This window comes from Mirounga angustirostris, unplaced genomic scaffold (assembly GCF_029215605.1).
Source record: "Mirounga angustirostris isolate CCGP_5_RB_7025 unplaced genomic scaffold, mMirAng1.0.hap1 SCAF_5, whole genome shotgun sequence".
NCBI lineage: Eukaryota > Metazoa > Chordata > Mammalia > Carnivora > Phocidae > Mirounga > Mirounga angustirostris.
In genome coordinates this window covers 178073566-178095795 of record NW_026991713.1, presented here as the reverse complement: position 1 = coordinate 178095795, position 22230 = coordinate 178073566, and the positions used below count along the sequence as shown (strand labels likewise).

The 22230-nt window shown below is 47.6% G+C and overlaps 1 protein-coding gene and 1 long non-coding RNA gene across 2 annotated transcripts in view; one reads left to right on the top strand and one right to left on the bottom strand.

The window, feature by feature from the left end:
* The window catches only part of CARD11 (caspase recruitment domain family member 11), a 33292-nt gene extending 28356 nt beyond the window's left edge, over positions 1-4936 (bottom strand). The window contains exons 1-3 of the mRNA XM_045875896.3: positions 4128-4936; positions 2324-2461; positions 887-1212 (exon numbers count right to left, since the gene is read on the bottom strand). Of these exons, the coding sequence (XP_045731852.1) occupies positions 887-1212; positions 2324-2461; positions 4128-4326 (663 nt within the window). The 5' untranslated portion in view covers positions 4327-4936. The remainder of the gene's footprint in view (positions 1-886; positions 1213-2323; positions 2462-4127) is intronic.
* An 8412-nt stretch (positions 4937-13348) lies between these two features.
* Positions 13349-18514, top strand: LOC135364368 (uncharacterized). The gene is made up of 3 exons (XR_010411248.1): positions 13349-13861; positions 17974-18065; positions 18337-18514. It is a non-coding gene; the product is annotated as an uncharacterized LOC135364368 (long non-coding RNA).
* Positions 18515-22230: the final 3716 nt, after the last annotated feature.

Below are 22230 nucleotides of genomic sequence, written 5' to 3'. Positions count from 1 at the left end.
GAGCCTTGGTCTTGAGTTATGCATCCCTGGAAAAGAACGTGGTGCACGGCGGCCCTCAATAAATAAAAAGGATGAGTGAGTTAAGCAAATTCCCTTCCCCTTCTCCATTTTGGAGGTAAACTCATCAATGACATTAATCACTTGGCTGGCAGATTGTCCATTGATAAGTATATTAACTGTCCCACAGTGCCATGCTGAGCTTTGTGGATACAGTTGGGAAGGGCAGGGTCCCGGCCTCAAAAACCTCAGTCTCCACGGAACAAGTGCTGGGTCCGTCTCCTCGCTGAATTTCCTGAGGGTCACTCAAGGTCTGGTTCTCCATACTCCCCCTCACCGGGCTTTGCCGAGGGGCTATGTGCGCATGTCTGCACACGCACCTGGTGATTGGGGCGGAGGTGAGGTGGGGTGGGGTGGGATGGAGTCGGGGGCGGGGGGAGGTGGGTTGAGCAGGGGGCGGGAAGTTGCACTGGGTCCGTGTGTGCACGTCTGCACACGTGCATGGTGGCCCTGGGTCCCGAGCGGGTGGCGGAAGCCCCACTGGGTCAGTGTGCGCATGCACATGGTGGCTGGGGTGGTGGCTGGGGTGGAGGTGGGGTCGGGTGGGTTAGGATGGGGGGAGGGCCGAGCAGGTGGCGGGAAGCCCACCACTGGGCCATGTGCGCACGTCTGCACGTGCGCATGGTGGCCCTGGGCCCTCGGCTGTCATGCTAAGCCTCACTGGGTTGGTGTGTTCATGTGCATGGTGGATCTAGGTGCCCCCAAGAACACAGTGTCCCTCCCCCCCGCAGCTGAGTGAGAAGCTCCGGTGGCCCATGTGGGCCTGTGTGCACCTGCCCCCCGCGGTGGTCCCGAGCCCCAGCAGCCCCCCACCGCGCATGCTGCTCACCTCGAGCTGGAGGTCTCGGCTCCTCATGACCGCCATGTTCTTTTCTTCACTGAGCTGGGCGTAGCGCATGGCCAAGTTGTAGTTGTCGTCCTTCACCTTGACCAGCTCGTCGTTGTAGCTGTCGCGCTCCTCCTTCATCTTGTAGTACCGCTCCTGGAAGGTCAGCAGCTCCACTCGAGTCAGCGTCAGCTGCTTCTTCTCGTCCTCCAGCTGTCGTGACTTGGCCAGGAGCTCGCACCGCTGTAGGTCCTTGGCCTTCATCTGCTGCTGCAGCTTGATGACCTCGTTCATGAGGAAGTGCGTGAGGCCCTCGTGGCCCTCCTCCACTGTGGAGAGGGGCACTCATCAGGCCCGAGGAGGGGAGAACGAAGGGGGCCCCAGGTGTGGGGTGGGGGCAGGCCTTCACTCACTCACTCACTCACTCACTCACACACCAACATTGCACCGAGCTCTTCAGGCCCTGGGCACTCAAGAGTGGGCAAGACAGCCTTGGTCCTGGTAGAGCTTACAGTCTCCGAAGGGAGACAGCCGGTAAAACAGCAGATGATCATGCACAAATAGAACTAAGAGGGAGAGGATTTCGCGAAGTAAAGGCGCAGGGGCTGTGAAGGTGGGCAGCAGGGGGCCAGATCCAGCCTGGCGGGCAGCCGGGTTGGAAGGCTCCTAATGGTTGAGCTGAAACATTGAGGAGGGAAAGCACATCCTAGGAAGGTGGAAAAACATTGCCAAAGCCCTACAGGGAGGAAGGGGGAACTTGGCACATTTCAGAAACTGAAGGAAGACCAAAGTGGCTGGAGTCTGGAGAGGCGGACAGGCGGAAGGGGGAGGCTTGGAGCGTGAGCAGGGGTTGGACCATGTAGGGTTCTTGTGGGCTCCATTAAAGAAATGGGTGTTTAGTTGGATGCAGTGGAAAACCACCAAAGGTTTTCAGCAAGGAGGGCAACATGAGGGGTGGAGAAAGCATGGAGCAGAGCAGGAATGGCTGTAGAGTGGATGGAGTTGGACGAGTCTGGACTGGGGTAGTGGTGGAGATGGAGAGAAGGGTGATTCAGGAATATTTAGGGAGGAAAGTTGGGATGAGGTTACCAAGGGCTCTGGTTCAGGGATGCTGGCAAGACAATAGGCAAGGCAAGGACAGGATCCAAAGGGCAGTAGGAATTTCTGCCCCGCCCCCCCAACATTCACGGAAGATGTTCCACAAACACCCACTTCTCTTGGCTCTGGCTTTGGTCTGTCTTTGTCACCTACCTTTCTTTGATCGGCAGGCAGAAGTGAGTGGTTGACAGCCCACAGATGCCACAGGAACACTGTCCTAACATCATGGGTTCATAGCTTTGGAACTGTCCCCCCAACGGACTCACACACACACGCACACGCACACACACACACACACACTCCGGCCAGAGTTCAAAGGCTCCTGATGGCAAAGCCACTTACCCACAATGGTAGAGAATCTCCGGGTAGGCTCCTTTCCAGTCACCAGTTTATACAGTTCCGGGTAGTAAAATTCCAGGCTCTCCAAGAAGACCACGTAGCCCCTTTGGCCCTTGGTATGTAGAATGTCCAACAGTCGGCCTAGCGGAACGGAAATCACCCGGTGAGAAGAAGAGTGCACTTCTGATCGGATGTAAGTCTCCATGTGCAGCCTTACCCTGGACTCCTATCCCTCAATAAACTCTTAAGAAGACAGTCTCACCACATTCTGTCACTCGAGAGTGGTATCTGGGAGTCCAGATACTATAAATCAAAGTGCCAGGCCCTCAACAGGGATTCAGTGGCTGCTAGTTTTCCTTTCTCTAAGAAATTGGTAGAACCAGGATAAATGGAATTGCAGTTATGGGAACCAACGGTTTCAAAGAGCCTCCCAGTTGACCAGCACAGAAATTAACCATACAGGCACCAGCTCTTCTGTGATTGAAGGAGGCTGGAAGTACAAAGCAATTACAGAATAATGCATGGCTCTCTGAGACTCGGGGCAGGAAGACAAATCTTCGGGTGGAGAGCTAGGAAAAGTCACGGGAAGCAGGCACAGCTCCATGATCTTTGGGTATCTCATAGCCCGGAAACATCTTTAACCTAAATGTAACTTGCCTGGCATTTTTGGTTTCTGGTTCCACTTAATATTTACATTTCTTGGCCCATCCTCAAACATTTTATTTTCAGATATTTCTTCCCTTGAGGTCCCAGGATAGACATAACAAATACGTTTTGTCTTGTGTTAATGGATTGTTTGGCGAAGCTGCCTGCGGCACTGTGTTGAGGATTGTAAAGTTACACCCGAGCTCATTAGGAACCCGAGCTGTGATTAGTGATGTCTGTTATGTGTGCGAAAGAGAGTCACAGCAGATGAGCTACTTATCGCCAGTCGTACCGTGGGGAAGTGATTTTCAAACCTTTTCAACGGCGAGCCACAGGGAGAGAGATATTTTACATTGTGACCTTGTGCGTGTACATACATGCGCAAACACAGAGAGGTGTATGTACACACATACGTACGTAGAGCCAAGTTTTACAAGCCACACTTGCTGCCTTTGAAGAATGTGATAAAGTGTCGCGGATCCCTAGACAGTCTGGGAAAGCCTGTGGACCCCTTCTCAGAATAATATTTTTAAAACAGATAAAAAGGAATTGGATTATGAAGGGAATCGGTTCTAATAAGATACGGTTATCAAATATTAAATTTGAGATTCAGTAATAAAAGTGCTTCTTCACTAATGCATTAATAACACGATCTCTTGGCAGGTCTAGTAACTACTATAATTTTGAGGGTGAGATGAGTGTAAATGCTATTTTAGAAGATCTGTAACAGCTGTAATGTGGTATGAAGTTATCTGTAATTTTATTGTTGACAAAGTCACGGGTATTGCTAATCCCCACTGTGATTCATCGCCTACCTACATTCAGAATGGATGGAAATGCTGAATCTTGGTTAAAGCTAGTAAAATAAAGATGTAATTTCCCCCCATTCCCCCTATATTCCCCCCCCCCATAATTTCCCCCCATTCCCCCCGCTGAATCTCAGTTAAAGCTAGTAAAATAAAGATGTAAGTTCATGGACCCTCTCAGTTCTATACGTAGAGAGCTTGGTGGCAGAGGAGGGGTGGGCAGAAGTCCGTGGACCCCAGTTTAAAAATTCCTGACCCGGAGAAACGTCATTTTGGTACAGCCAACTACAGGGTATTTCTGGAAGCTGCCACAAGAGGCCGCCCACCCTTTCCTCCTGGGTGGCTCCTCACATTACCTGCCCGGTTGATCTTGGAAGGCAACATGGGTGCATTGAGCACTTCGTCTTCATCCTGCTCATCGATGACCTTACACTGGCGCAGGTATGGGGTGAGCTTGGCTGGGTTGATGTAGCGACTCAGCATGTGCCGATTGCACTCCACATTCTCCCACAAGGCATCCTCCTCATCCTTCAGTGTCTCCATATAGTCATCCATCTCTGGCCCTCCTCCTTTCGGACAGAAGCCTCAACAAGGTTAATAAAGGAGCCTCACTGGAATAGCTCCAGAAACTCCTTTAGAGTGAGCTCTAGAATATATTGTCGAGTTAAAAAAAAAGTAAAGTACATATGGTATTTCACTTCTTATTTAAGAAAGGAAAGGATATGAACATAGATATATATATTTTTATATACTACACATAAACAATGGACAAATAAGCCATAAAATTAAAAAAAAATTATTTATAGAGAGGGGAAATTTTTCAGTTGGAGTATATCCTTTCCATCCAAGTTTTTATATCTTACTAAGAATTTATCTTCCCCCAAACAATATATACTATTGCTTTTTGTTTTACAGTTTCACATAAAAGACATCATATTGTATGCTTCCTTGTTTCCTTTTGCAACTTATTTTTTTCTCTACCTTTTTAAAGTTTTATCTACATTGATATATATATAATTCGTTCATTTTTTTAAAAACAGCTTTATTGGGATATAAGTCATGTACCATACAATTCACCTTTTAAAATTCAATGTGTACAATTCAGTAGTTTTTAGTGTATTCACAGGGTTGTGCAACCATCACAATAAATTTTAGAACATTTTCATCATCAACCCCAAAAGAAACTCCATCCCTCTTAGCTGGCACCTCCCCATTCCCCCTCCCCCCAGTTCCTGCTCCTCAAGAGGTAGGCGCCCACTAATCTACCTTCTGTCTCTATAGATTTACTATTCTGGACATTTCATGTAAGTGGAATCCTACAACATGTGGTCTTTTGTGACTGGCTTCTTTCACTAAGCACAATGTTTTTACTGTTCATCCATGTTGTTTCAGTACTTCATTTTTTTACTGATGAATAATTTTTCATTGTACGGCTATATCCCATCTTATTTACCCATCCATTGGTGAACATTTTGGTGGGTGGGTTCTATTTATTGGCTATTATAAATTATGTTGCTATGAAGATTCATGTATGGGTTTTTATGTAGACCTATGTTCTTTTTTTTAAAAGATTTTATTTATTTGAGAGAGAGCACGAGAGAGTAGAGAGCATAAGCAGGGAGGGGGGCGGGGCAGAGGAAGAGGGAGAAGCAGGCTCCCTGCTGAGCAGGGAGCCCGATGTGGGGCTTGATCCCAGGACCCCAAGATCATGACCTGAACTGAAGGCAGACACTTAACCGACTGAGCCATCCAGGTGCCCCAGAAAGCCCATCTTTAACATTTTGAGGAACTGCCAAACTGCTTCCCAAAGTGCCTACAACAATTTACATTCCTGCTAGCAATGTTTGAGGGTTCTAATTTATCCACATCCTTGTCAACACTTGTGGTTGTCTGTTTTATTATAGCCACCTGAGTGGGTGGAAAGTGGTATCTCAGTGTGGTTTTGATTTGTATTTCTCTAATGACTAATGATGTTATCATCTTTTCATGTGCATACTGGCCATTTGTATATGGAGAAATGTCTATTCAAAACCTCTGCCCAGGTTTCAATTGGGTTGTTTGTCTTTACTATCGAGTGGTAGGAATTCTTTATGCGATCTGCATATAAGTCCCTTATCAGATATATGATTTGTAAGTATTTGCTCCCATTCTCTTGATTATATTTTCACTTTCTTAAAGGTATTATTTGTAGCACAAGTTTTTAGTTTTGATGTAGTCCAATTTATTTATTTTTTTCTTTTTTCACTTGTGCTTCTGGTGTGTATCTAAAAACCATTGCCTACCTCAAGGCTGTTAAGATTTGCTTCTATTTTTTCTAAGATTTTTATCATTTTAGCTCTTAGATTTAGGTCCATGATGCATTTTGAATTAATATTTGTGTATGGTGTGCAGTAAAGGTTCAACTGTGTTCTTTCACATGTGAATATTTAGTTGTCCCAGCATAATTTGTTGAAAAGTTATTCCTTCCCCACTGATTGGCCTTGGCATCTTTTCAAAAATCAACTCACTGTGTTTACTTCTGGACTCTCGATTCTACTGCACTGGTCTATAGGTCTGTATTTATACCAGCACCATACTTCATTACTGTAGATGTGTAGTAAGTTTTGAAATTGGGAAGTATGAGTACTCTAACCTCGTTCCTCTTTTTTAACATTGTTTTGGTTTGTCACAGCCCCTTGCAATTCCATATGAATTTAAGGATCAGTCTGTCAATATCTGCAAAAAGAGGTAGCTGGGATTTTGATACTGAATCCATTGAATATGTAGATCAATTTAGAGATCATAAGACAATGACCCATGAATATGGGGTATCTTTTCATTAGTTTAGGTCTTTAATTTCTTCCAGCAATGTTTTATAGTTTTCAGTGTACAAGTCTTGCACTTCTTTTGCTAAATGTGTTCCTAAATATTTTATTCTTTTTGATGACATCGTAAATGTGAACTGTTCTCTTAATTTCATTTGTGGAAGGTTCACAGCTAGTATATAGATATACAATTGATTTTTCTATATTCATCTCTCATTCTGTAACCTTACCGAAATAATTTCTTAGCTCTAATAGTTTGTTAGTGGATTTCTTGTGATGTTCTATATACAAGATAATGTCACCTGCAGTTAGTTTTACTTCTGTCTTTTCAATCTGGACACCTTTTATTTCTCTTTCTTGTCTAACTACCCTGGCTAGAACCTCCAGCACAATATTAAATAGAAGTGGCAAGAATAGACATTCTTGTCTTATTCTTGACCTTAGGGGAAAAGCGTCCATTTTTTTTTTTGTCATTAAGTATGATGCTAGTTGGTTAGTTGTGTGTGTGTGTGTGTGCGCGCGTGCACGTGCGCGCATGTGTGTTTTAGATATCTTTTATCAGGTTGGGGAAGATCCCTTATATTCCTGGTTTGTTGAATACTTTTATCATGAAAGGGTGTTTGATTTTATCCAGTGCTTTTCTTCATCCACTGAGATGACCATGTGATTTTTAGTTTTGATTCTGTTAATGTGATGTATTACATTAATTGATTTTCAGGTATTAGAAAAACCATGCATTCTTCATATAAATCCCACTTAGTCATGGTGTGTAATTATTTTTATAGACTGTTGGATTCTATTTGGTAGTGTATTTTTGAGGACTTTTTCATCTATGTTCAGAAGAGATATTGGTCAGTAGTTTTCTTACTTGTGATGTCTTTGACTGGTCTTGATATTGGGGTAATATTGGCCTCATAGAATTAGTTGGGAAATACTCCCTTCTTTTCTATCCTTTGGAAGAGTCTGTGAAGAATTTTTTCTTTTGTTTGGTAGAATTCACCAGGGACAACATCTGGGCCTGGGTGTTTCTTTGTGGGTAGATTTTTGGTTACTAATTCTTTACTTGTTATATGTTTGCTCAGATTTCCTGTTTTTCTTGAGTCAGTTTCTAGTAGTTTGTCTTTCAGTAGTTAGATGAAATTTGTCCATTTCATCTAAGTTGTAAATTTATTGGAAACAATTGTTCATATTATTCCTTTATAACGCTTTTACTTATATAAGGTTGGTAGTAATGTCCTCTCTTTTATTTCTGATTCTACTACTACTAATCAGGATCACGTTCTTCTGAATCTAGGTGCCCTTGAAACTCTAACCAGGGATATCTTGCCTCAATTAGGGAGAACAAAATGAATACCTATTTTAACTTCTTACTGCCCCAGCCATCATACTTTCAAACCATGGTTTCTCTCCTCTTAGTTCCCTGTCATTCTCATTACCCTGAGAGAGAGAGAGAGAGAAGGGGGAGGGAGGGGGAGGGAGTGAGAAGGGCGAGGAAGGGAGGGGAGGAGGAAGGAGAGGGGGTGGGGAGAGGGAGGGAGAGAGAAGAGGTAAGGGGACAGGGGAGGGAGAGGGGGAGAGAAGGGTGGGGAGACTTCTCTCTTTTTTCCTTGGTCACTCTAGCTAAAGTTTTATCAATTTTGTTGTTATTTCGAAGAACCAACTTTTCATCTGAAGCTAATGTAGCATTGTGTGTCAAATATTCTCAAATAAAAAAATTTAAAAACAACAACAAAGAACCAACTTTTGGTTTCTGTGATTTCTATTGGTTGTCTATTCTCTAACTCACTTATTTCTGTACGAATCTCTATTATTTCCTTCTGTCTGCTTCCTTTGGGTTTAATTTGCTCTTCTTTTTCTAGTTTCATAAGGTGAAACGCTAGGTTATTAAGATCTTTTTAAGTAAAAACATTAGAGCTATAAATTTCCCTCCAAGCGCTGCTTCAGCTGCATCCCTTATGTTTTGGTAGGTTGCATTTTTATCTTCACTCATCTAAGTAAGTTTTCTATTTTCTTTCCTGATTCCTTCTTTTTGACCCACTAGTTATGTAGAAGTGTGATGTTTAATTTCCCCCATATTTGTGAATTCCCCAGATTTCTTTGTTGTGTAGTTCTAATTTAATGCCATTGTGGCTGGAAAACATGATCTGTATTATTTTAATCCTTTAAAGCTTGTTGAAGCTAGTTTTACAGACCAGTGTATGACTGATCTTGGAGAATGTTCCAGGTGTGTGCTTAAGAAGAGCATGTCCTGCCACTGTTGGGGGAGCATGCTATGGATGTCTGTTAGATTTAGTTAGTTTATAGGGTCGTTCAAGTCCTCCGTCTCCTTGTCGATCTTCTGGCTAGTGGTTCTATCCATTATTAAAAGTAGGGCATTAAAGTCTGCGACTATTCAGTTAATTGTTCAATTTGACTGTTTTATGTATTATTCCATTGCAAGAATATACCATAATTTATTTACCCATTTCTCTACTGATGAATATTTAATTTTGGTGCTTTGTGTGGACACTTGGTGCTGTTTGCAGTAGGAAACAATGGAAGCAAGTGATCTACTCATCAGTCAGTACTCCAAAATCCTTTTGTACTATGGACTAAACTTTCAAAGGGATGTGGTAACATAGAAACATCCCAAGACATATTGTTTTAAAAAAAGTCAAATTTCAGAATACATATATGAAGTATAATACCAAAAAAAAAAAAAAAAAGGTCTTGGTCCTGGTTCCTGACACAGAGCTCCTAAGGGCTCTGGAATCTTCTGAGTGATGAGTCTCTTTTGTATGGTAATGAGATGACTCTAGGCTTAAGGGCCCAGAGATAGCTTCCAGTGGGGGCAGGCTGCCAGAAAGACCAAGTGGTTAGAGGGTTATGACTTTCAGCCCCACACCCCTACCTCCTGGGAGGGGAGAGAAGCTGGAAATTGAATTCAGTCATCAAGAGTGAGTGATCTAATCAATCATGGCTATATAATGAAACCTTAATAAAACTCCTTCAACAACCAAGTTCAAGGAACTTCAGAGCTGGTGAATAAATGCCCCCTCTGGGAGGGTGGCATACCTCAACTCCATGGGGACAGAGGCTCCCACACTCAGGACCCTTCTAGACCCCGCCCTCCATGCCTCCTCATCTGGCTGCTCATTTGCATCCCTTAAACTGTAATTAGTATCGTGTCTTCTTGGGGTGTATGAGTCATTTTAGCAAATTACTGAACCTGACGAGGGGCTGTGGGAACCCTGGATTCGTAGCTGCTCGGAGGAGGGGGGGAGTACGGGTGGCCCCTGTCATGAAGCTGTCATCTGAAGTGGGAGTAGGCTTGTGGGGGTCTTTGCTGACTCTGGAGAGTTAGTGTTGGGATTGAGTCGAGTTGCTGGACACCTAGTCGGTGTCGGAGAATTGGCTGGTGTGTGGAAAATGCACATATTTGGCATCAGGAAGAAGACGTCACATGCAGCATAAAACCACATACGTAACGCACCGCTAAGCAAGACTATAATTATACAGGTGTGTGTGTGTGTGTGTGTGTGTGCAGAGAGGGAAGAGAGAGAGGAAGGGCCGGGGAAGCTTCCAGAGAACCGGATGCAATGGTTACATCTTGGAAGAGGAATAAAGTTCAGAGGTTAGTGGTCAAGGAGGACTTGGACATGATACCGTTTTAGTATTTACAACAAGCACGTAGCAGTGCACGACTTGTACAGTTTGGAAGAAAAAAAGAGACAAATGAACGAAGGTGAAAGCCAAGTACAGTGCAATAGACAGGCCAATATCCAATATTTGCCCCTGACTCACATCTTCTGGGAAGACCACAGCCCCAACAGCTTGTTTGCACCAAGGAAACCCTCTGGCCGGCCGACGGACCTGCCTCACGGAGAACTGGTCCACGGGCTGGGGGTTTCGCGTGGGGCCGAAGAGACGGCGGGACGGTGAGTGTGCTGGGGGGTACCGAGCTAGAGGAGGCATTGGGGTGAGCAGAGCTGGGTCACAGTGGAGCCTAGGCGCGGGCAGGGGAGGCTGCCAAGGTAGAGAAGGTGGAGGTAGGCAGAGGAAGCCCGTCTGCTGAGTGAAGCCTCAGTGAGAAGCCCTGTGGGTCCAGAAGAAGCAGCGGGAGCGGTCCCTCTCCAGTCCCGGCCCCATAAGCGTTGGCCATGCATGCTGCATGGTTCTTGCCGTGGGGTCTCCGAGAGTCCCCCCATTAATCTGAGCTACTTGCAGTGGGCGTTCGCTTCACACAACCTGAAGGACACGAACGACCACACCTGTTTGCTGTCATGAGCAATAACTGATTTGGAGTGCTAGAAACTGAAACCCAGTCCCTCTCCCGGGCGGAGAAGAGCACACAGATAGCCCTGCCTCACAGACACAAGTCCTGACCCCTGCCAGCCCTCTCGCTGAGACAGGATGGCCACCGGGGCCCCGTGGCAAGCCTGTGCTGGGGTGATATGAACACGCCCACCGCAGCCACCCGCCCCGACACGGAGTCACTATGACCATTTCTACTCACAAAGCAGAACGTACTTTCCTAGACTATTCTTGAAGACTCAATATCCTAAGCACTCGATTCAACACATTTACAGAGTGTGGCAGCCACCACTGTGTCAGTCCCTGTCAGCCCCCCACGCCCCCTGCTTACAGAATCCTCGGGTTTTTCAGGAACTGAGCTACCCCACGCTTCAGGGAGGCTGGGCGCCTTCTGAGCTGCGAGGAGCGAGATCTTGTTTGGTCTCTACCAGAGGTTTAAGAAGAAGCACGTGAAGTGCTTTATGACACACACAACCTACGGGAAATCCTGCTGTGGGGGGTGGGCAGTTCTGGTGTTTTTTCTTGACCTTTGACAGGGACACAGGAAGGAACACTGTCATCCAGCTTTTGGATGTTAGCAGGTGAAGGTGTGCGTGATGCTGGGAGTTGTACGGCCATCCTGTGACCTGAGGACTCACGTGAGAACAAGAGCTAACATCCTCAAGACGGCAGAGCAGAAAGATGGAAAGAACCTGGGTCCCCGATGTCCCCTCCTGGGCACTGAATTCACCAACGCCAGATATCTCCCCACCCCGCCCCCCCACCACTGGGCTCCTTCGGAAGCAAGATAGTAAATGCCTTTGCCCTGAGCCATTTTAAACGGGATCCACTATTATATGCACCCAAAGCCTCCTGACTAGTTAATGTATCTACTTAATACAAAGACTAGCTAAGCACAGTGAACAGGGAACCAGGTGCTCACAGGCTGACGCTGGTTATGGGGTCAAAGGCATGTGCCCAGAAATTAATTAAATGTCAGCTCAAGGCAGGGAGACAAGCAGGTCTGGATGGAGCAGAGAAGCATTTCTGGCCGCCCTTCATGGACCGAGGTGGCTGTGCCGGGCATGCCCAGTGGAAGAGAAACGCCTCCTCCAGGGCCCGGGGTGGCCTGCCAGTGGCCTCTGCTGGGGAAAAAGGAAAATAAAAACAAAGCAGGACATGACTAGAGCCAAACCTTTTTCCCCCAAACGAAAGGAAGGGGACCCTCCCACCTTATATGCAAGCAAACAACAGAGCCTCCATCTAGTGGCCCTCACTGATACCCTGGTGCACTTCAGCCACTTCACAAACACGGGTCGAGGCAAACTCGTGAGAACTGCCTAGTTTGGTGAGCCTCCCGAGCCACGGGGTGGCCTAAGAGGACGCCGTGGCCTCCACCACCAGCCGCGGGCGGTGAGCGCCTGCGAGCACCAAGCACTGGCCCCGGGAGCAGGGATGCCGAGGCGTTTCCCACACGGCCCCTGCCCTTGGGAGGCAGCCACAGTGGGCTGGTGAGAGTCGGCTGTGGCTCCGACAGCTGCAGGGGGGCGTGAGGAGGGCCGCAGAAGAGAAGGGGCAGAAGCACCCCAGGCTAGGCTGCTACCGTGTGCCAGGTGCGCACCTGTCCCCTACTGTCATGATCACAGCAACCCGGGGGGCGGGATCCTCCCTGTTCTACAGACACATCATCTGGGCTGAACGGTGTCCCCTCGGATTAGGAACCACGACCCAGCCCACCTGTTCCCACTCGAGGGCCAAAGACTGAGGTGAGCAGCGACTCACCCCCCGGCAGCCCACCGTGGCTGACGTAAACCTTGGGATCGGAGAACAAGTTGACCTGACCTGGTAGGCTTGGACACGCAGGGCACACGCCCAGGCTTCCCTCCTCGGTGTGCTCCCCGGAGAGACCACCCTGTAGGTCAGGAGGCTCGTGAAAGGGTGGCCGTGCATCCAGGCCCGAGGAAGCACGCCGATGTCCGAGGCAGGAGAGCGGATGAGCGCCGTGGGCCTTCAGGGACGCCGCGTGCTACGGCGGTCCTCGCCGATGAACCTCGGGATGTGACGTGGGGCACGGAGCACCCACGAGATGACACTGTCTGGCTACGTCTCTAAGACGGAGACTGAACTATGCTGTTAAGGAGAGACAGCAAAACCACACCGAGGAGCGAGGAACGGGTAAGAAGGAGAACGGCGGCTCCCGTGGGAGGGCAGCACCGTATCACCGTCCCCCGGAGACGCCGGTGATACTGGGATCTGGGGTGCGGCTTAGCCGGGGACGCTGTGTTACTGTCTCAGACGCACACAGCCATAAACGCACCAAGTGTTTCTTGGGCAAAAACTACGGCTAGTGTAGCTAGCCTTGAAGAAAAAAACCATTTCGGACACAATCTCAGATGCAATTCCTCCCCGCACACTTGGCTGTGACTCCGCCTGACTCCGCCTGGTCTTCTGGGAGGAATCCGGCAGCTGGTGTCCAGCTCTGGCAGCTTCCTTGAGAACGGTCTGCCCAGAATCGCGCCCTCAGACGCCGAGACGCCGACAGCCTCAGCCTGCGGTGCCGGATGGCCCTCCCTCCCCTCCATCAGGGTCAGCGCTGGAGGCGGCTCTGCCCCACCCTCAGCCGGGGCTGGTGTCCGTCCCGAGTCGAAGCCTCGACCCCATGGGCCTTTTTACAAACAGCGGGAAAAGCAAGCTCAAGGCTGCTGGGTCAGGTTCTACAGGAAGGGCCATTTTGCTCAGCTTTTTACAAGACAGGGAGACGACTTGCCCGTGGGCAAACTCCGTGGCAGTGGCTGGTCTCCCTCGCCTCCCTCACTGATTCGAAATGTTTACCGTGTGGCCCCCCATTGCTGTTACAATGAAGTTCAACCTCTTTATCGTGACCCCTCGGCCCTGCCGGGTTTGCTCCTGCTGGCTCCCGGAGTCTCGTCCTGTGTCCTGGGCTCTTCACCAAACCTGCTCCCGCATCTCCCTCTGCCTAGAACCTCCCCCACCGTGCCCCTGTCAAGTCTTAGGTAAGCCTCACTTAGCGTTTTTGTTTTGTTTTTTAATCTACTGGCAATAACGCAAGCAAAGTACCTGGCATACAGTCGTTGCTCAGTAGACAGCGGCTGCTGTCCCGTGATGGAGCTCTGACTTCTGCGCCTCCAGGCCGCTGCCTGGCCTGCCCCGAGCCAGTCTTCCTCGGGATCTAGAGCTGCGATGGCCGGAATCTGTAAAAGGAAAGATAATCTGACTTGGCACAAGGACGGAGTTTGGAGAGAGAGAGAGAGAGAGAGAGAGAGAGAACCACTCAAGTATCAAAGTGATGCCCTGCTTTGGAAGGAAAGGTCAGAAAATCCTGGGGTGCCCATCTCTCCCCGTGACAGTGACGCAGCGGACCGTGGCCAGGAGCTGCTGGGGAGAAGGGTTTTTGTCGCAGCCCATGGCCAGTCTGTAAGGCCACTGGCCACAGGTCCTGAGACCTCTGGGACCGGGGAGGAGGGCAGATGGTAGCCTTGGGGTTAGTCCTGACCAGGGTGGAAGGTCTTCACAAAGTCGCTGATAGGAGTGTTTGCAGAGTGGAGACATTCTAATCAGCTACTAATTCATTAGGTCAAAGGCGGCAAACCGCATTCCTGAGCCCAGAAGGGTTCCTTTCACTGTGAATTACGTCTTCAGCCCCCGGCACGCCGTGGGTTTGGGCAGGAACACACCATGGCACGCACTGTAATTTCCCCAAGGTGGTGCTCCTCACGGTGAGGGACGAGGCCGTCGTCAGTGCCCAGCTCAGCCACTCCAGGAGCCCGGGGAAGGAAGACCGGGGAGGCGGAAAGGCGAGGAACAACCCCTGCGACGGTGACGTGGGGCTGGACACCAGGCCTGACACCTGTCCCGCCCGACAGCGGCTGGGATCCCTTTGGTGGGGGCTTCAGGCAGCTGCTCCATGGCCGGCCGCTCTTCCTCGGCAGTGACAGGGACCCTGGGACATCGCTGTTTAATCAGGAACTCGCTTGGTTTCAGCTCTGAGAATTAATCACAGGTGACACCAGAGCTCCCAGGGCTGGTAGAAGCTGCTCTTGTCGGGTGTCAGCTTGGATCGGAGTGAGCTGTCACAGGCCCTCTGCCCCGGGGAGGTGGCAGTGACATGCTTCTCTGGAGGACACCATCTCCTTTGTCTTCTCACGGCCTCCCTGCTCTGCGGCTGGGACAGGAGGAGCTATACTGCTGCCCAGCACTGTGCGCGAGGGCTGGGGAAGCCGGCGATGTGCGGGGCCCAGTGCCCAGCAGAGACCAGCAGGCCAATGAGCAGAGGCAAAGGGAAATTATACTTCTCTGCATTTGCATTTAAAAGCAACAGAACATGCATTTCTTTCATAATCAGAAGAAAAGGCTTTTTACAAAATTAATTGTAAGAAAGATTTTAGTTACAAGAAAGGAAAAACATTTTCACAGGGTTGTACAACTACCCAATGTGTCAACATAGGTTGGAAAAACTGAGACACAAGACAACCAGTAATGAGGCTGAACTTTCTATTTCTGCTGTTAGAATTCTGATTACACCCTCAAGAACTTGGTCATAAGGTTGGAAAAACTTATAGGATATGTCTCTCGAGAGATTAGCTTATTGGTATAACATTCAACTGGCTGAAACATCATCCCTTATGCTTATAGATTATTTACTATGTGCCAGGCACTTGCTAAGCATAATTGATAAACTCAAAAACTCTCTTGAGATAGGTGGTATTATTATTATTATTATTGCTATCATCATCACCGTTTTATAGCCAAGAAAACCAAACCCGAGAGAGGTTCAAGGTCATATAATTAGCATGGAAGGCAGGATTTGGACCCAAGGTTCTCTGACTTACTTTTACTACCATACAGCCCCTAGAATCACCTTTTAAAAAATAAAAGTTTACTTTTAGAAGGACTAGAATCAGAAAGTGTATGTACGTACACTCCCTGAAATAGCACTTTTACACGCAAAACTTAAGACGGAACTAAAACCACTTTCTAAGATGGCACCTATTGGCTCAGGATTAAAAAGAACAACTATTGCTTCTCAATAGAGGAATCAACTGCTTAGTGAGTTATAAGTGTGTTATGCAAACACAGTCGGTGCCCATTCGCCCTATGGTGAAGCTGTTTAATCAACGAGCAGAACTTGTACGCACTGCTTTTGTCACTTCCTACTTAAGAATAAACAGAGAGCCAAGAATCACCTGATGTTTGAAGAAAGTCTTCATGTGAAAGGAAGAGATCAAAAGAGACAAGTTGATACAAAGAACTTGCAGGAAGCAGACAATGCAGAATAAGAAAAAATTAAAAAAACAACAACCCCACAACCTGATAATTAAAATCCATTGAAATTAAATAAGATATTGCATCTATAAAACAATAGTAGGATGCTATGAAAAAGGAATGATCAAAGAACGAGAAAGAGTTCTTAGCAATTAAAGTACCAGAAATTTATCAATAGTAAGTTTGGAAGAAAAAGTTGAGGAAATCTTCCAAAAAGTTAGTAAAAAGTTAAAGAGAAGAAAGATAAGAAATGGTGGGGGAAATGAGGTTAATTTAGGTCTAATATCCAATAAATAGAAATCCTGCAAAGAGAGTGCAGAGGTTATGTTTCCTTTCTTGTCTAGCTTTTGGAGATAGAATGTAAAGTTAGGGATGAAATTATCAGAGAAATAATATTAGAGGATTCTCCAGATGTAAGCACATGAGTCTTCAGATTTAAATGGCCCTTCGGGTGCTCAGTACAATCAGTGGAAAAATAACCTTCTCAGAACATCCTTGTGAAATTTTAGGCCATCAGGAAATAAGAGAAGACCCTAAAAGCTTCCAGAGAGGACAAATAAGGTCATATGTAAAGGACTAGGAGTAAGTTTGGCATCAGACATTTCAATAGCAATACTGGAAGCTGGGAGACAATGAAGTGATGCCTTCACATTTTTGATGGAAAATACTTTTTAACCTAGAATTCTATTACACCCCTCCCCCAATTATTAGGCATGAAAATAGAATGATATTATTTTCAGAAAGGTAGAGACTCAAAATATTTATTTATTTTAAAGATTTGATTTATTTGTCAGAGAGAGAAAAAGAGAGAGAGAAAGAACAAGCAGGGGGAGCGGCAGGCAGAGGGAGAAGCAGGCCCCCTGCTGAGGAAGAAGCCCGATGCGGGGCTCCATCCCAGGACACTGGGATCATGACCTGAGTCTAAGGCAGAAGCTTAACCAACTGAACCACCCAGGCGTCCTGACTCTAAACATTTATTTCCCATGTACCCTTTCTTAGGAAGCTACTAGAGGATATGCTCGAGTAAAATGAGGGAATAAAACAGTAAAGAGGAAGGTATAGAGCTCAGGAAGCAGAAAATCTAATTGGACAAAGCAGTAAGGAAATCCCAGGATGAGAGAGAGGTGGCAAAAAGGAGCTGGCCAAGATTATGGCAGGATCACGGAGGGCCCAGTAGAGGGAGGTGGCCAGGGGGAAAATGGAATGGTCATCTGATATATTTCATAATTTAGGAAATAATATTGTCGGGCAAATGACAGGACTGTGAGTCAGATGGAAAAATAGTGAAGGATAGGCACATAATAAAAACCTCAACAAATGGAAAAAAGAGGCAATATTAACTCCAGGAGAAAACAAAAAGGTAAGAAAGGAAATAATTACAGCATACAACTTGCCTCAACATAAACAATATTTACCTAGTGATAATAATGTTACATATACAACTGTGATCTAAATGCATGGAGACAATGAAGGAAGGGGAGATGCATGGAGTGGGGTACTCAGAAAAGAGGGCTAAATGCTCCTTTACCTAAGAGTATGTCAGTAAATAATGCCTTAAAGTGGATATATCTGTAAATAGCAATGCAAACCTATTACTTAGAAATGAGGTAAATAACAGAAGAAAACAACAGTGAAGAGTTAGAAGTAGTTGCCTCTGGGGATCAGGACTGGAAACAGATGTTTTTATTACAAGCCTACTTTACATTTCAACTCTCCATACATGTATTATCCTGGCAAAAAAATGAACACAAATTAACATATGTCAATAGTTGGAAATACGGACGATACATTTAAGTATAAAGAATCCATTCTCTGTACACTTAACACTGTCTACCTTTTGTAGTGCTTGTCAGACAGCTCGCCTCGTCATAAACCAGAAGTACTGCCTGGGTGCTGAGCACTTCACAGATGTCACCTCACTTCCCAGGAACTCAGGTAGGTTCCATTATTCTAGGTCTTATTATTCTCACTTTATGAGGAGGAGGTAGGATCAGAAAGTTAAATAATGGGGTGAGATCTCACAGCTTCACTAAGTGGCAAGGATTCCAACTCAGCCCTCATTGACTCCGACTCATGTGATCTTACTTAAACTAGCAATCATCACAACTAATATTTATTAAGCATAGCATCTAATCTAAGCAATTAGATTCCTTGCTTCCTGGGCTCTGTATCTTTCTCTTTACGGCTTTATTCCCTCTTTCTGCAGGAGTATATCCTCTAATAGGTGTCTATGGAAACGGACATGGTAGTGCTGTGGGCAGACACTATGCTAAACGCTCCCTGTGGATTAGCTCCTTTCATACAACAGTGCTATAAGGTGTGTACCACTATCACCATTTTATAGAAGAGAAGTTCAGGGAGGCTCAGCTACCTGCCACATGTCTGTCTCATCTCCCACAGAACCTAGCATGGGGACTTACTCTTAGTAGCTGCTCAGTATGTATTTGTTGGGTGAATAAATAAAAATCAAATCCTGCATAAAATAAACAATAAGGCTACTATTATTTCAAATCCAGGGAGTGCCTAGCCCTTTGGAAAAGAGCCGTGTTTGTGGGCAGACACCTCCTCTCTCCAAGAGCTACCCCCGGGGCAAAAGTTCTGGAACCAGAAGGGGGTCAGCAATCAGTCAGATAAATGCATCTCTGCTTAATTGATTTGCCTGGATGATTGGAGTAAAAGGCTTGAGATGGAGGGTTTAATTATTCCAAAGAAACCTCCATTTAATTGAAAGGATTTCTGGCAAAAAAAAAAAAAAAAGGGAAAAATATTATTTAAAAGGATGATCTACTGCCTGTGAGGAAGGACTGAAGAGACACTGGTCCAGCCATCTATGTGTTCATGGCCCTGGAAATGAAGCTTTATGGAAAAGGGCCAGAGCCCTCCCTTCCTGTGGGCCTCATCCGCTGCAGTCCCCATTCCTATAAAAAGGACATGTAGAGAAACAGCTAGAAAATTCCCCCAGCAGGATTCTTCCCTGGGATCCCAGTTAACTATCTAACCTATCTTCTTCAGCTCGTTCAACTGAAATATTGAGATGATAGTATTTCCCATCAATTAACATGTGTACAGCAATCAACAGAGCTTCCCTGATACATATTTTAAAAGCAGCAATTATCGTTTTAGATTCACAGTGGAGTGGCAGACATTGCCGGCTGCCGACCTAACATCCCTTCTCTCTTGTCTATCAACAGAGTTCCAATTTTGTGGGGAGCATTACCATGCCCCTCGAACAACTATGCTTGCAGCCTCTCTTGCAGTTAGAGATGGCTATGTGACACAGTTCTGACCAGTGAGATGGAAGCAGAAGTTTCTGGAGACGTTTAGAAGGGCTCTGTAGAGGGGTGGCGGCAGAATCAGGGCAGAAGAGCCTTTTATTTGTCCCTGTCTTCCTACCTGGAATGTGGATGCAATGTTCTGCTGCAGAGCAGCTATTTTGTGAGCATGAAGACAAAGGTCACACTCTAAGTATAGCTGAGTAGGATGCCACAAGTATTTTGGGTCCAAGCTTAACCTCTGAGTTCTTAGTTCATGAGAAGAATAAAATCCCTACTATGTGTAAAACTGATTTCCTTTCAAACAAATGAGATCCAAGCCTTCTAAGAAAGTCATATTGGCCCCAGCCTCAAACTTGAGCCCCTCAATCTGAGCAACTGCCTCTTCTATTTGTGCCGGTTCCTTTTTTTTTTTCTAGATCCAAAACCACAGTAAATAAGAGATCAGTAAGGACTGAGGACCTCCCATGTATAGAGTGCCCTCTGAGGGGTCGGTGACCATGAGGAGATAAGGCACAGCCCAGGAAATGTGATGAACAGATGACATTTCTAGCCTGCAGCGCAAGGGCAAGGCGATTTACCTTGCTTGCCTGCTGCAGTCCTGCCTCGGATCCTGAGCTGTGCTCCTCACTTTTCGATCTCGAGTCACATCTCCGGCCTCTGCCACGTCCACTGGAATCTTTCTGTTCTCTCATTCAGCCCTCATTCTTCCACAGGAGCCCACCCCCGCCCCCGCCAGCCCCAGTTCACGTGACAGCCAAGCTCCTCGCTGTCACCCCAGAGCACCACCAACCTCCCCCAACCATCTCCTCAGGGACCAGGCCACCTGTAATCATACCTGGAGCTCCTCGAGGGGCTCCGTCCATCTACTTCCAGGTGACCCAGGCAAAGGGCCAGTGGTTTCTGTGGGATAAAATTGTCTCGACCTGGTATCTTTTAGGAAGGAAGGGGGGAGGCATCAGTAGACGTCGGGGCATGGGGGCAGTGGGGAGCACAGCACATCGACTGAAGCTGGAGACCGAAGGCACGGCAAGCATCACCCCTTCGCCATCCCCAGCCCTGCCACACACCCACCACCCACCGCGGCTTCCGACTCGCACCGCGGCAAAGAACTTTGGAAAGGGCACAGACCTCTTGCATTAGCAAAGGATACTGCTCCCCTCCAGCTCTCGTTTTCCTATCAGCTCTGCAGGGCAGCTTTTCAAAAAAGCGCAATTAGGAATGACAGATTTAAATTGTTCTGAAATGCATATCAATTGATCACACCGGCTCTTGAGGAGCATCTGGATTCCAGAGCCGTGCGCAGAGCACACCGGAGGCGCTGACGGTCTCCAGGAGCCGCGGCTGGACCACTTGGCCAAACCTGGGAAGGGTGGTCTCGCTCCGGGGCTGGCCAGCGGGGAGCCCCAGCCTCGGCGATCACGAAATGCAGTCTTCGCCTGCGCTGGCCTTGGAAGCCTGGTCAGCAGATCGCCTTTGCCACAGGGACGGTGATGTCATGGTGACCCCCAGCGGATTCCAGTTCCGGAGTCCTCTGTGCTTTCAAAGACAGACCCTTTGCTTCATCCGGGTGCACAATTCTTCTCCATTGGCATAGTCTTCACTGTTTGGCTACCATTTTGTTATCTGGGTTGGGAGAAACTTGGAGCGTCCGCGGTGCCTCTTGGAATGCTTCATGTCAAGACTGGGGTTTGCGGTTGTGCTAACATGGGGCGGATTTTCGATGAGCATTTGCTGAAGCAAAAGCTCTAATGACCTAAGGTGTTACGATAAGAACATTCCATTGTCACAGAACTGCATTCAGTCGCTGGTTAGCCAAGAAGCACTTGGTGATGGCAGGCGATACGGTCAGCCCAGGTGGCCGCCCTGCCCCACCTCTCCCAGCGGAACGCAGGTCCCTGCTGTGGAATGGACCCACGTTCCTGTGCTTTTCACCTGGTTTCGCCATCGCTCATTTGCACACCCGCTGTGATTCTTTGAGAGGGCTTGTGTCATGCCCATCGGTGAGTCTCCAGCACACGCCGCCCGCATGCGGTGAGCTTTCCACACATCTGCCCAGTGAGCGAACCAACGGGTCTCCTTCCAGAGTCTGGCCCCGCTGCTTGGGGTTTCTATGACGCAGAAGCGGGACACGGAGCGTGCATTTTGGTGCATGAATCACAGGGAGATGTAATCCCAGCAAAGGAGAGGTGGAAGGAAACCATGAGTTACTTTTTGATTTGGGGAATGGGGAGGCGGGTTGGAAGGGAGAATGGCAGAGCGGGCCGGGCCCGAGGGGACGATGGTAAGAAAGCCTGCAGGTTCACAGGAAGACGAGGAGAGAAGGGAGCAAGGCTGGGGAGGAAGAAGGAGGAGGAAGCCCGGGGCGGCAGCCGGCCGTGTTGGTAGGTGAGCCTCTGCTCCGAGAACGCAGATCAGAGGCGCGGGGCAGGGACCTGACAGGGGAACGTGGAGCGGGCCACTCGGGCCACACTGCCCTCCGCTCAGACGACTTCTCTCCAGGGCCCAGGGCTGGTCCGCAGCCTCACGAGCATGCTTTGAGGCCCCAGCAGCAAGGTGCCCTGGTCTCTCTCTTCTGCGTTTCGAAGGTGCACCAGATCCATGCTCTGAAGCCATGCGGTGAACAACCGAAAATGCATTTGTAGTCGTGGGACCCTGTGTTCTGTGAAATATCACAAGGACCGGTACATCAGTGACACTTCTGGGCACGTTTCCACACGTTTGAAAAGGACTTTGCCCATGACTTCAGTCAGGGAGCAGGTCAGTATCTAGAAGCAGGCAGATTTCGGGTTTCCTCCTGCGGGAACAGAGAGAGGTGGCGCTGGGGG